This window comes from Prionailurus viverrinus, chromosome D1 (genome assembly GCF_022837055.1).
Source record: "Prionailurus viverrinus isolate Anna chromosome D1, UM_Priviv_1.0, whole genome shotgun sequence".
Classification (NCBI taxonomy): Eukaryota; Metazoa; Chordata; class Mammalia; order Carnivora; family Felidae; genus Prionailurus; species Prionailurus viverrinus.
This window is the reverse complement of record NC_062570.1, coordinates 6,226,019-6,238,326: the sequence shown is the minus strand read 5'-3', so window position 1 is coordinate 6,238,326 and position 12,308 is coordinate 6,226,019. Positions and strand designations below refer to the sequence as shown.

At 38.1% G+C, this 12,308-nt stretch overlaps 1 protein-coding gene across 1 annotated transcript in view; it reads left to right on the top strand.

Annotated features, from left to right (window-relative positions):
• CWF19L2 (CWF19 like cell cycle control factor 2) overlaps nt 1–12,308 on the top strand; it is a 150,368-nt gene that overhangs the window by 66,540 nt on the left and 71,520 nt on the right. Inside the window, exons 9-10 of the mRNA XM_047878862.1 lie at nt 1,411–1,507; nt 3,086–3,178. Of these exons, the coding sequence (XP_047734818.1) occupies nt 1,411–1,507; nt 3,086–3,178 (190 nt within the window). The remainder of the gene's footprint in view (nt 1–1,410; nt 1,508–3,085; nt 3,179–12,308) is intronic.

Below are 12,308 nucleotides of genomic sequence, written 5' to 3'. Positions count from 1 at the left end.
TAATCTCCTGTGAATCCTATCTAGTGTTTTTTTTTTTTGTTTTTTGTTTTTTTTTTTTTAATCTGAGACACCAGTGTTCAACTGTAGAAATTGAGTTCTGATCTATTTTGTCTTACTTGTTTGTAACGTTTCAAACATATGGAATGCAGTTACAATAATAACTTTTAATGTTCTTATCTGCTTTTCCTTACATCTGAGTCAGTTCTGGGTTTATTTTGATTGATAGCTATTTCTCCTAATTGTAGGTCTTATTTTTCTACATCTTGGCACGTCTGCTATCTTTGGTTACTAGATGCTATGAATTTTACTGTGTTGAGCATGGGATATTTTTGCATTCCTGTAACTAATTCTTGATGTTTGCCCTGGGGGAACATGGTTAAGTTGATTGGAAACTCTTTGCTCCTGTAGACTTTTGCTTTTAACATTGGTTCATTGGGCGTAGATCAACATTTAGTCTAGAGCTTATTATTTCCCAGTAATGACGCGAGACCTTTAATGCTCTCCCCAGTGCTTTCTGAGTTGAAGCTTTCCTCGTCTGGCTAGCAAGATCAGGCACTTTTCCCAGAAATGCTGGATGTCGCTCCTCTTCTCTTTGGGATGGGACTTTCTCCGGCCACGGGCAGTTTCTTGCTAAATACTCAAGGGGAACTGTTTAGTTTTGTGAGCTTCTCTCACTGTGCAGCTTTCTTCTGTCTGTCTGTCTTTGAGTTTTGGAATCTTAGCTGTGTCTCCTTCACTGAGGAGTCAGTCCTTCAGGCTCGGCCTACATCCCTTCCCCGTACCGCAGTGATCTTTCTTAGGGAAGTAAGCTGGGACAACTTTTTATGTGCCAGGAATCTAACCTTGGCTGGAAATTTCTCTGGTCTTCAGCGAGTCTAGGTTTGGCCCATGACCTTAGTCATAAACTAGTATTTGTTGTCTAATTCAGTAATTTCGCATTTATGTTGCAAAAAGAACACATGCTCATTGTTTTCATTCTTTGCAGTTAAGCATGCCATTTCCTGTTTAGTTTCTTAGACTATCAGTAATTTATCACACCCAGCTGTGTAGAACTATGGCCTGATTGTAGTGTTTTAATTTTCTCTTGTTTGTTTACTTTTCAGAATGAGTATGGGAATATTAGATAGTAAAGAATAGTTCACATAGTATTTATCTCATTCTTACTGGGGCTTTGGTCAGTTATTATAACTGCCTGATTGTGGTATTGTGACATAGAGCCTTAAACTGGTGATTTTTGGTAGAATATTGAACCTTTGTTTTTTGTTTTGTTTAAATTTTAAGGTTTTAGAATCATGATCTCTTGATGCTGAATATTTTGTTGAGGTCAATTAAAATCACATTTGAGTCTTGATGTTGTAAGTTGCAGTGTCCCTCTGTTTCATATGCTCTTAATCTGTCCTGTTCAAACAGAGGCAGTCTTGAAGATGATTCCATCCACATTTTGAGTGTTGATGAGAAGAACAAACTGGGAGCCAAGATTATCAAGGCAGAGATGATGGGAAATATGGTATGTCTTCTGTGGTGTTTCTAGGAGAATAGGAGTTTACTGTTTAACTTCTTACCAGTAATTTTGGAAGTTTCTTCACAATGTTGGCTGTAGCCAACTGCTGCTTATTGATTCTTTTAACAAAATTCTTGAACATTCTTAAATCCTGTACTGCCCAATTCTAAATAAATTGTCTACTTTTTCTGTCAGATCTCTGAAGTCTGAGATCCCAGGGTATGACATGTTTTTTAAAATTTCTACTTTGCAATTCTAGCATGGCATATTTGAGGGAAATAAAGATGTCATTGTCTTCTTTCCCTTGTTTTGTCACATATTATTGAGAGCATGTACTGCTTTCTTAAATTCCTTTACTTAGGTACCTAACAAATGAGCTCCTAAAAAAAGATAGCTGTTTCATGTAGGCATATTTTAATGTTGTACGTTTGTGCCTGGTAAGTGTTTGATGCATTGTATAGATTAACTCATTTAATTTCCATAATAATGTTATGGTGTAAGACTGATTGACCTGAGAACTGAATAGAAAATATGGATGATTTGGTGCGAGCTACACCTATCTCTATTTATTATTGCTGTATTTTAGTATCACATTTCTGATAATACTAATACGTGTGACATCATACATGACAGAATAGCAAATCCAGACAGCTTTGCATGGTGTGACAGAATAGATTTCCTCCTGGTCATATTATGTACTGATCTCAATACCAAATATAAGTGATCCCTAAGTAGGCTTCCCTTTTGTTGTACTGCCAGTATGACCCTGTTTGGTAGCATAAAAGTTGCCAAACAGGATGCTTCTTTTTTATTAGTTTGTGTGTCTGATAAAAGGCATATCTTGCACATGCTGCACTTTCTCATTGAATCTGGTCCTTGGTAACACTGAACTGCAGCTCAACCCTGAAGTTTGGTAAGAGAGACAACCCGCCAGGAAATAAAAGCAGGAAAATAAAGTTTGAGTTTTGAAAGCACAAAGGAATTAGTTCACACTAGTGAAAGAGAGGCCACCAAGTTTGGAGGTTAATTTATGTTGAAAGAATTGTTCCTTTGGTCACGGAGCCACTGCAGTGGAGAACACTGTTCTTTGCCTGTTCATATGCTCCTCTTTGTTTATTTCTTTACATGTCACTTGCTTTCTATACATTTCTATAAACTTCTTAGAGTAAAAATGAGATACGTTCAGAGTTCTTATTAAAATTACTTAACAATAAAGAAGGTAATATGTTAAATCTTATTATGGCTTTCTTATTACAGTAATTGAAATTTTGAGTACTGGATGGTGATAATATCCGAGGAATTATAAAAATGTCATTCTTGAGGTTGTTTTCCCCATATCCCTGTCTCTCCCCTAGAATATATGTCCTTGTAATTGTTTACTCTCAAATCATAAACGAATGCTACGGGCATTTGAGACATATGTAACTGAGATGAATTCATTAAAAAGCAGTCCCCTGAATTTAGGTTTACTGCTGCATGAGTGTTCACTCTGTTCTTTTCCCTTCTGCATATACATTTGAAGTATTCTTCACTGAGGAATAAAGCTATATATGACACTCATTGTTCTTGTCTTTCCCTCTGAAGGAATTAGCGGAACAGCTTAAAGCTCAACTTGCAAAGGCAAATAAATTCAAAGAAACTGTAACACAGACGTCATCCAAAAACGCTGGGGTGGAGGTGAGTTAACGGAACTTTGTTTGTATACTACTACTACTGGGCAGTGCTGATATTTTAATGCAGGGTGTTTCTATACCTGTGTTACTGTGTTTATACGTGCGTTTGCTTGTTTGTTTACTTGTTTTAAAAATGGATTTTCATATGTATTCTCTTATGCTCCACCAGTGCGTCCCAGGGGAAAAGAGAGAGACCCGGTTTTATTTTGGACTGTGCCATTTACTGACTGTTTGACTTCATAGAAATCACACTGTCCTTAAATTCTTCTCTTAAAGAGTGAGAGACTTAAATTTGGTGTGTTTCACATAAAACAAATTATTTTGTTCCAGGATTCGTTCCTCCATCTATTAGTGAGCAAAACAGATAGAAGTGGCTGCCTGCATGGAGTTTCATTTGGGTAGGGAGGAACAGTAAACAACAAAAGTAATAAATAGTGTAGCATGTTACAGACTGATACATCCTATGGCAGGCTAGAGGGGATCTTGAGTGCCCAGTGCTGGTGGCTTTGGGTGCACAGGCTAGTTATTACTGAAAAAGTGACCTTGATGCAGAGGCTTGCCGTGGAACAGCAGATCTGTGTATCTGAGTGAAGAGCACTCTGGGCATGAGGAGTGGAGGATGTAAGGTTCCAAAGATGGGAACATGTCTTATGTGTGGGAGGAACAGCATGGGGCCCAGTGTCGCCAGAGTGGAATGAATGAATGGAAGGGAGGCGGGTGGAATATCCAGGTTAGAGAGGCTGTGGGAGGCTAGACCATGTGAGGCTTGAAAGTCAGGGTCAGGGAGTGGGTTTTTATTCTGGGTGAGATGGCATTGGAGGGTTTTCTGTAGAAGATATATTTTGATGAGACTGTCCTGGCTTCCTTGCTAAGGGTGCATTGAAGGATCGTAAGGGCAGAAGCTAAGGAGATGGTTAGAAGTGGTTAGGTTTTTATATGCATAAATATTTCCTGTGTGTTTTATGAAAGGAGAGCAGACAGGACTTTTTCGATGGTTTGGATGGGTTGGGGGATGTAGGAGATACGGAGGGGAGGCAAAGTCACTTCAAAGTTTTTAGGCTGAGCAGCTGGAAGAATACAGCAGCCATTCTTGGGAGTGTAGAAACAGGAGGAGTATATTTGGGGGCGGAGGGTTCAAGTTCTTTTGTAGATATGTGGCGTTTGGGTATCTTTTAGATTTGGGGCTGGAGGAGATGCCAGGTAGGGAGGGGGATGTTGGGAATTTAGGGAAGCCTGAGCTAGAGGTGGAAACTTGGGAGCTCTTAACATAGAGACAGTATTTAAATCCTGATGCTGCTTGAAATCAGCCCAGGAGTAAAGGTAGATAGAAAAAGTTAAAGGGCTGAATTGGGTATATTACAGTGTTGAGAGGATTATAATTAGGTTTATAAGTGATTTTAAAGAACTGTTCTCAAAGATTAACTTATGTCATTTTAATGTCAGTGTGTGAGATGAGAATGTACAAAGTCAAGTTCCATAGAATTGTCTTCAAGCTAACATTATTGATGATTTAGATAATAGTATATAGAGAGAGTATGTTTGTGAAATTGGCTGTTTTTACTACTATGTGCCAGCTCATGTTTTAAAAGATATTTTTTAATATTTATTTATTTATTTTTGAGAAAGAGAGAACTTGCCAGGGAGGGGCAGAGAGAGAGGGAGAGAGAAATCCCAAGCAGGCTCCACACTGTCAGCGCAGAGCCTGATGCGGGACTGGAACTCATGAACCATGAGGTCATGACCTGAGCGGAAACCAAGAGTCAGACACTTAACCAACGAAGCCACCCAGGTGCCTCGCTAGCTCATGTTTTAAAAAAAGTGGTTAAGTTAGAATTCCTTACACAGATTAGGGAGATTGACCTCTCATGTGGTTTCTTTGTGCTAACCATATTATGTACTGATCTTCCCACAGTGTGGCCTTCCACAGAATAGCCCCCTTTTCCAGCCTCACCTCCAAGGCTCTCTCATCCATAACATGCGTGTCTCTTTGACATTTACATGTGCTCTTAATTATCCATGCCAGATCCTACCCTCTTGAGTGCTGTCCACTTTTCACTTTGTCTTTACCTCCTTCTTGAAGTGTCTTTTCTCAGCTTCTCAAAAAGTTGTAACCTATTCTTGTTTTGAAACTTTAAAGACCCTTGAAGTATTCTCTGTGGAATCTATCTTTTGAAATGGTATATATTTGTATTCTTGTCATCACCCTGTAATCCACGCGTTTCTTTCCTGACACTTGTCACTTTATATGAAAGGGTTCTAACTCTGTGGCTGGACTTCCGGGGATTCTTGAAATTGAAAGCAATTCAACTGAAAAAACTGAAGCAGATCTTCTTTGGAATAACGTTTTTTCCTGCTGTTTTAAGCATATCATACAGTGACTGACAGACTATATCTCATCCCTTGAGCACACACTTTATAATATTACTGATGTCCATGATTTTTAGCTCCTCCTAGCTTTTGAGCAGTGGCCCTCATAACCCAGTGGAATAGGATTCAAAGTTGTATTCAGAGTTGTACACAAAGTTGTATTTCCACTTCTAAACTCTTTTGAATCCCAAGCTATATGAATAGCCATGAAGCTTCATACAGAAAAAGATTTTTATTCCAAGGATTCTTTGAACACAGAGAAAAAGGTTCATCTTCTCTGCAGAGATGATGGACTTGTGATTTTGTTCAAGCTTTACCCGGCATATGTGTGGAACAGACTTTTGCCCATAGCTCTACAGGGATTCGCTGCTGCCAGTAGTCAGTGGATTCTCTCAGGGCCAGGGCCTTGACTTCTATGCCCTGTTTCAGTGTAGTTTTGTTAGGAATGACAGTAGAATGCAAAGTTGTTTACTACCTCACAGGAATTTCCTGACTTTTTAGAGGAAAATCCTGAAACACTTCTGATAAAAATTTTGCTTTTTGAGAGAAAAGAAAATTCCATTCATAGAACAGTTGAACAGGGAAGAAAACTTTTCTTTTCTTTTTTCTTTTCTCTTCTTTTGTTTTCTCTTTTCTTTCTTTTCTCTTTTCTTTCTTTCTTTCTTTCTTTCTCTTTCTCTTTCTCTTTCTCTTTCTCTTTCTCTTTCTCTTTCTCTTAAGGATAGGGAGAGAATAAACACAGCATGCATGAGCAAGAGAGGGGCAGAGAGAGGGAGAGAGAGAGAATCCCAAGCAGGATCCAAGATCTGTGCTGTCAGCACAAAGCCCGATGTAGGGCTCAATCTCACAAACTCTGAGATCATGACCTGAACTGAAATCAAGAGTTGGATGTTCAAATGACTGAGTCACCCAGGAGCCCCAGGAGGAAAGCTTTTATTGCATGGTTTGTTTGTTAGAAATGTTAGGCTGTGTGAACAAGGTGAATATCTTGATTCAGCAATCTATGAGTATTATTTTGCCTTTAGTGAAAAACCATCAGCACTTGTAATTATTAGTTTGCTTATTTCTCTTCCCTGTTAGAGGGTGAACTATTCATTATTTAGGACAAGGACTGTTTCATTTCATATCTAGTGCCTTGGGTAGTACATGGCTGTAGACAGCCAAGAAGTGCTTGAAATATTTGCTGTATGAATGTCTTTGATTTATTTTATCACTTAGAGTTTTCTGTTGTAAATCTTAAAAATGATCCATGAACTTCAAAATTCTCTGGTCTGGCCTTCCTCTGAGTATAGCTTCCTTAGTGAGACAATAACCCAGCTGCACAGTATCTCCATGTAACTTATGCTTTACACTAAGTGATGGATTTTGGAAGACCACCAGTTCTCTATCAGGACAGATTGAATGCTAATTTTTTAATATAATAGATCCTAATCTGCCTTTCTAGAACTTCTACCTATTAATAATCCTTCAGTGGAATCACATCATGGACACATTTAATCTAAGGGAATTCAGCTTTCCAGGTTTTTTTTTTTTTTTTTACACAGTAGTTCACGAAATTCAGCTCCCCATTTATGACACATAATGAAATCATCATTGTGTGATGGTGCAGTGACTTTACAGTTTTATAGTTTGTTTACACAACTGGCAAAAAAGAGAAATACATTGTAATAGTCTCTGGGCAGCTGTGTGGGGAGGGTTTCATAGACATTCTCTTGAAAGAAATTGAGGAATTAATGGAAGGCCTAGGAGGGCTGTCGAGAAACATTAAGTAATAAATAATTGAAGAAACCAATAAATTCATCTGTGGCATTTTGTACATAAAGTCAGGCACGTGACTGGTGATTTAAAATATTTCCAAGAGTAGTTTGGCCATAGTTGGCCTTAACACTGTCTTTTGACTCTGATTCTTTAGTATGTTGTGAGTCTATTATTACAACTGCTGGGATTCCTAGAATGTGTGTGTGTGTGTGTGTGTGTGTGTGTGTGTGTACACACCTAGACTGTGTTTCTGTGTATTGGCATCCCAGTCTTTGCACCTGATCCTCACAGGCGTAGTTAAAAAAATTAATTACAGGATTAAAATAAGTATTTTGCCTTTCTTTCTTTCTTTCTTTCTTTCTTTCTTTCTTTCTTTCTAAGAGTGAGTACTTTAGTTGATTTTTTTCAGATTTTGACATGTAACAGATAAGAAAACATAGGGAATATTTTACTAGCAGTGTTAACAAGTGTGATTTAAAATATCTGCATAAAACTTCATTCCCAAAACATGGCATCCACTCTTGTTCCAAATACCCATGGAATATTTACAAAAATTAATTTTACTTAGGCAAAATGTTGATAAAGCCCCAAAGTAGGAGGTTTATAACTAAGCTTTTATTTTCTAACCACAATGCAATAAAGTTGGGATTTAACAACTATGTATTTTTTCCTTAAATAGATAAAAATTTCAAAACCTCATTTTAAACTTCTGGGTTTTTCCATTTCTTTATGTCCTCTTCAATTTCCATCATAAGCTTTCTGTAGTTTTCAGCATACTTTTACATCTTTGGTTAGGTTTATTCCTAGGTATTTTATGCTTCTTGGTGCAATTGTGAATGGGATGTTTCTTTATTTGTCTTTCTGTTGCTTCATTATTAGTGTATAAGAATGCACCTGATTTCTGTACATTAATTTTGTATCCTACGACTTTGCTGACTTCATGTATCAGTTCTAACAGACTTTTGGTGGAGTCTGTCGGGTTTTCGATGTATAATATCATGCCATCTGCAAAAAGTGAAAGCTTGACTTCATCTTTGCCAATTTTGATGCCTTTGATTGCCTTTTGTTGTCTGATTGCTGATGCTGGCACTTCCAACACTATGTTAAACAACAGCGGTGAGAATGGACATCCCTGTCGTGTTCCTGACCTCAGGGAGAAAGCTCTCAGTTTTTCCCCATTGAGGATGATAATTAGCTGTGGAATTTTCATAAATGGCTTTTATGATATGTAAGTATGTTCTTTCTATCCTGACTTTCTCGAGGGTTTTTAAAAGGATGCTGGATTTTGTCACATGCTTTTTCTGCATCGATTGACAGGATCATATGGTTCTTACCTTTTCTTTTATTAATGTGATGTATCACATTGATTGATTTGTGAATGTTGAACCAGCCCTGCAGGCCAGGAATGAATCCCATTTGATCATGGTGAATAATTCTTTTTATATACTGTTAAATTCGATTTGCTAGTATCTTATTGAGAATTTTTGCATCCATATTCATCAGGGATATTGGCCTGTAGTTCTCTTTTTTTACTGAGTGTCTGTCTGGTTTAGGAATCAAAGTAATTCTGGCTTCATAGAATGAGTCTGGAAGTTTTCCTTCCTTTTCTATTTCTTGGAATAGCTTGAGAAGGATAGGTATTATCTCTGCTTTAAATGTCTGGTAGAATTCCCCTGGGAAGCCATCTGGTCCTGGACTCTTATTTGTTGGGAGATTTTTGATAACTGATTCAATTGCTTCGCTGGTTATGGGTCTGTTCAAGCTTTCTATTTCTTCCTGTTTGAGTTTTGGAAGTGTGTGGGTGTTTAGGAAAATTCCTAACCATTTCTTCCAGGTTGTCCAGTTTGTTGGCATATAATTTTTCATAGTATTCCCTGATAATTGCTTGTATTTCTGAGGGATTGGTTGTAATATTCCATTTTAATTCATGATTTTATCTATTTGGGTCATCTCCCTTTTCTTTTTGAGAAGTCTGGCTAGAGGTTTATCAATTTTGTTTATTTTTTCAAAAAACCAACTCTTGGTTTCATTGACCTGCTCTACAGCTCTTTTAGATTCTATATTTATTTCTGCTCTGATCTTTATTATTTTTCTTCTTCTGCTGGGTTTGGGGTGTCTTTGCTGTTCTGCTTCTATTTCCTTTAGGTGTGCTGTTAGATTTGTATTTGGGATTTTTCTTGTTTCTTGAGATAGGCCTGGACTGCAATGTATTTTCCTCTCAGGACTACCTTCACTGCATCCCAAAGCATTTGGATTGTTGTATTTTCATTTTCATTTGTTTCCATATATTTTTAAATTTCTTCTCTAATTGCCTGGTTGACCCATTCATTCTTTAGTAGGGTGTTCTTTAACCTCCATGCTTTTAGAGGTTTTCCAGACTTTTTCCTGTGGTTGATTTCAAGCTTCATCGCATTGTGGTCTGAAAGTATGCATGGTATGATCTTAATTCTTTTATACTTATGAAGGGCTGTTTTGTGACCTAGTATGTGATCTATCTTGGAGAAGGTTCCATGTGCACTTGAGAAGAAAGTATATTCTGTTGCTTTGGGATGCAGAGTTCTAAATATATCTGTCAAGTCCATCTGATCCAGTGTATCATTCAGGGCTCTTGTTTCTTTATTGATCCTGTGTCTAGATGATCTATCCACTGTTGTCAGTAGAGTATTAAAGTCCCCTGCAATTGCCACATTCTTATCAATAAGGTTGCTTACGTTTGTGAGTAACTGTTTTATATATTTGGGGGCTCCTGTATTTGGCGCATAGACATTTATAATTGTTAGCTCTTCCTGATGGATAGACCCTGTAATTATTATATAATGCCCTTCTTCATCTCTTGTTACAACCTTTCATTTAAAGTCTAGTTTGTCTGATATAAGTATGGCTACTCCAGCTTTCTTTTGAGTTCCAGTAGCATGATAGATAGTTCTCCATCCCCTCACTTTCAATCTGAAGGTGTCCTCAGGTCTAAAATGAGTCTCTTGTAGACAGCAAATAGATGGGTCTTGTTTTTTTATCCATTCTGATACCCTATGTCTTTTCGTTGGAACATTTAGTCCATTTACATTCAGTGTTATTACGGAAATATATGGGTTTAGAATCATTGTGATGTCTGTAGGTTTCATGTCTGTAGTGATGTCTCTGGTACTTTGTCTCACAGGATCCCCCTTACGATCTCTTGTAGGGCTAGTTTAGTGGTGATGAATTCCTTCAGTTTTTGTTTGTTTGGGAAGACCTTTATCTCTCCCTCTATTCTAAATGACAGACTTGCTGGATAAAGGATTCTAGGCTGCATTTTTTCCCTGTTGAAAACATTCCATGCTCATGGATTGGAAAAATAAATATTGTTAAAATGTCAATACCACCCAAAGCTATCTACACATTCAATGCAATCCCAATCAAATTTGCACCAGCATTCTTCTCGAAGCTAGAGCAAGCAATCCTAAAATTTGTATGGAACCACAAAAGGCCCCGAATAGCCAAAGTAATTTTGAAGAAGACCAAAGCAGGAGGCATCACAATCCCAGACTTTAGCCTCTACCACAAAGCTGTAATCATCAAGACATCATGGTATTGGCACAAAAATAGACACATAGACCAATGGCATAGAACAGAAACCCCAGAACTAGACCCACAAAAGTATGGCCAACTAATCTTTGACAAAGCAGGAAAGAATATCCAATGGAAAAAAGACAGTCTCTTTAACAAATGGTGCTGGGAGAACTGAATAGCAACATGCAGAAGGATGAAACTAGACCACTTTCTTAGGCCATTCACAAAAACAAACTCAAAATGGATAAAGGACCTGAATGTGAGACAGGAAACCATCAAATCCCTAGAGGAGAAAGCAGGAAAAGACCTCTCTGACCTCAGCCGCAGCAATTTCTTACTTGACACATCCCCATAGGCAAGGGAATTCAAAGCAAAAATGAACGACTGGGACCTCATGAAGATAAAAAGCTTCTGCACAGCAAAGGAAACAATCAACAACACTACAAGGCAACCAACGGAATGGGAAAAGATATTTGCAAATGACATATCAGACAAAGGGCTAGTATCCAAAATCTATAAAGAGCTCACCAAACTCCACACCCGAAAAACAAATAATCCAGTGAATAAATGGGCAGAAAACATGAATAGACACTTCTCTAAAGAAGACATCCAGATGGACAACAGGCACATGAAAAGATGCTCAACATCACTCCTCATCAGGGAAATACAAATCAAAACCACACTCAGATATCACCTCACACTAGTCAGCGTGGCTAAAATGAACAAAACAGGAGACTATAGATGCTGGAGAGGATGTGGAGAAACGGGAACCCTCTTGCACTGTTGGTGGGAATGCAAACTGGTGCAGCTGCTCTGGAAAACAGTGTGGAGGTTCCTCAGAAAATTAAAAATAGAGCTACCCTATGACCCAGCAGTAGCACTGCTAGGAATTTACCCAAGGGATACAGGAGTCCTGATACATAGGGGCACTTGTACCCCAACGTTTATAGCAGCACTCTCAATAATAGCTAAATTATGGAAAGAGCCTAAATGTCCATCAACTGATGAATGGATAAAGAAGTTGTGGTTTATATACACAATGGAATACTACCTGGCAATGAGAAAGAATGAAATATGGCCTTTTGTAGCAATGTGGATAGAACTGGAGAGTGTTATGCTAAGTGAAATAAGTCCTACAGAGAAGGACAGATTCCATATGTTTTCACTCTTATGTGGATCCTGAGAAACTTAACAGAAGACCATGGGGAGGGGAAGGAAAAAAATGGTTAGAGAGGGAGGGAGCCAAACCATAAGAGACTCTTAAAAACTGAGAACAAACTGAGGGTTGATGGGGGGTGGGAGGGAGGGGTGGGTGGGTGATGGGTATTGAAAAGGGCACCTGTTGGGATGAGCACTGGGTGCTGTATGGAAACCAATTTGACAATAAATTTCATATTAAAAAACAAAACAAAACAAAACTTCTGGGTTATAGGAAGACTAAAAATTGAGTATATACTTTT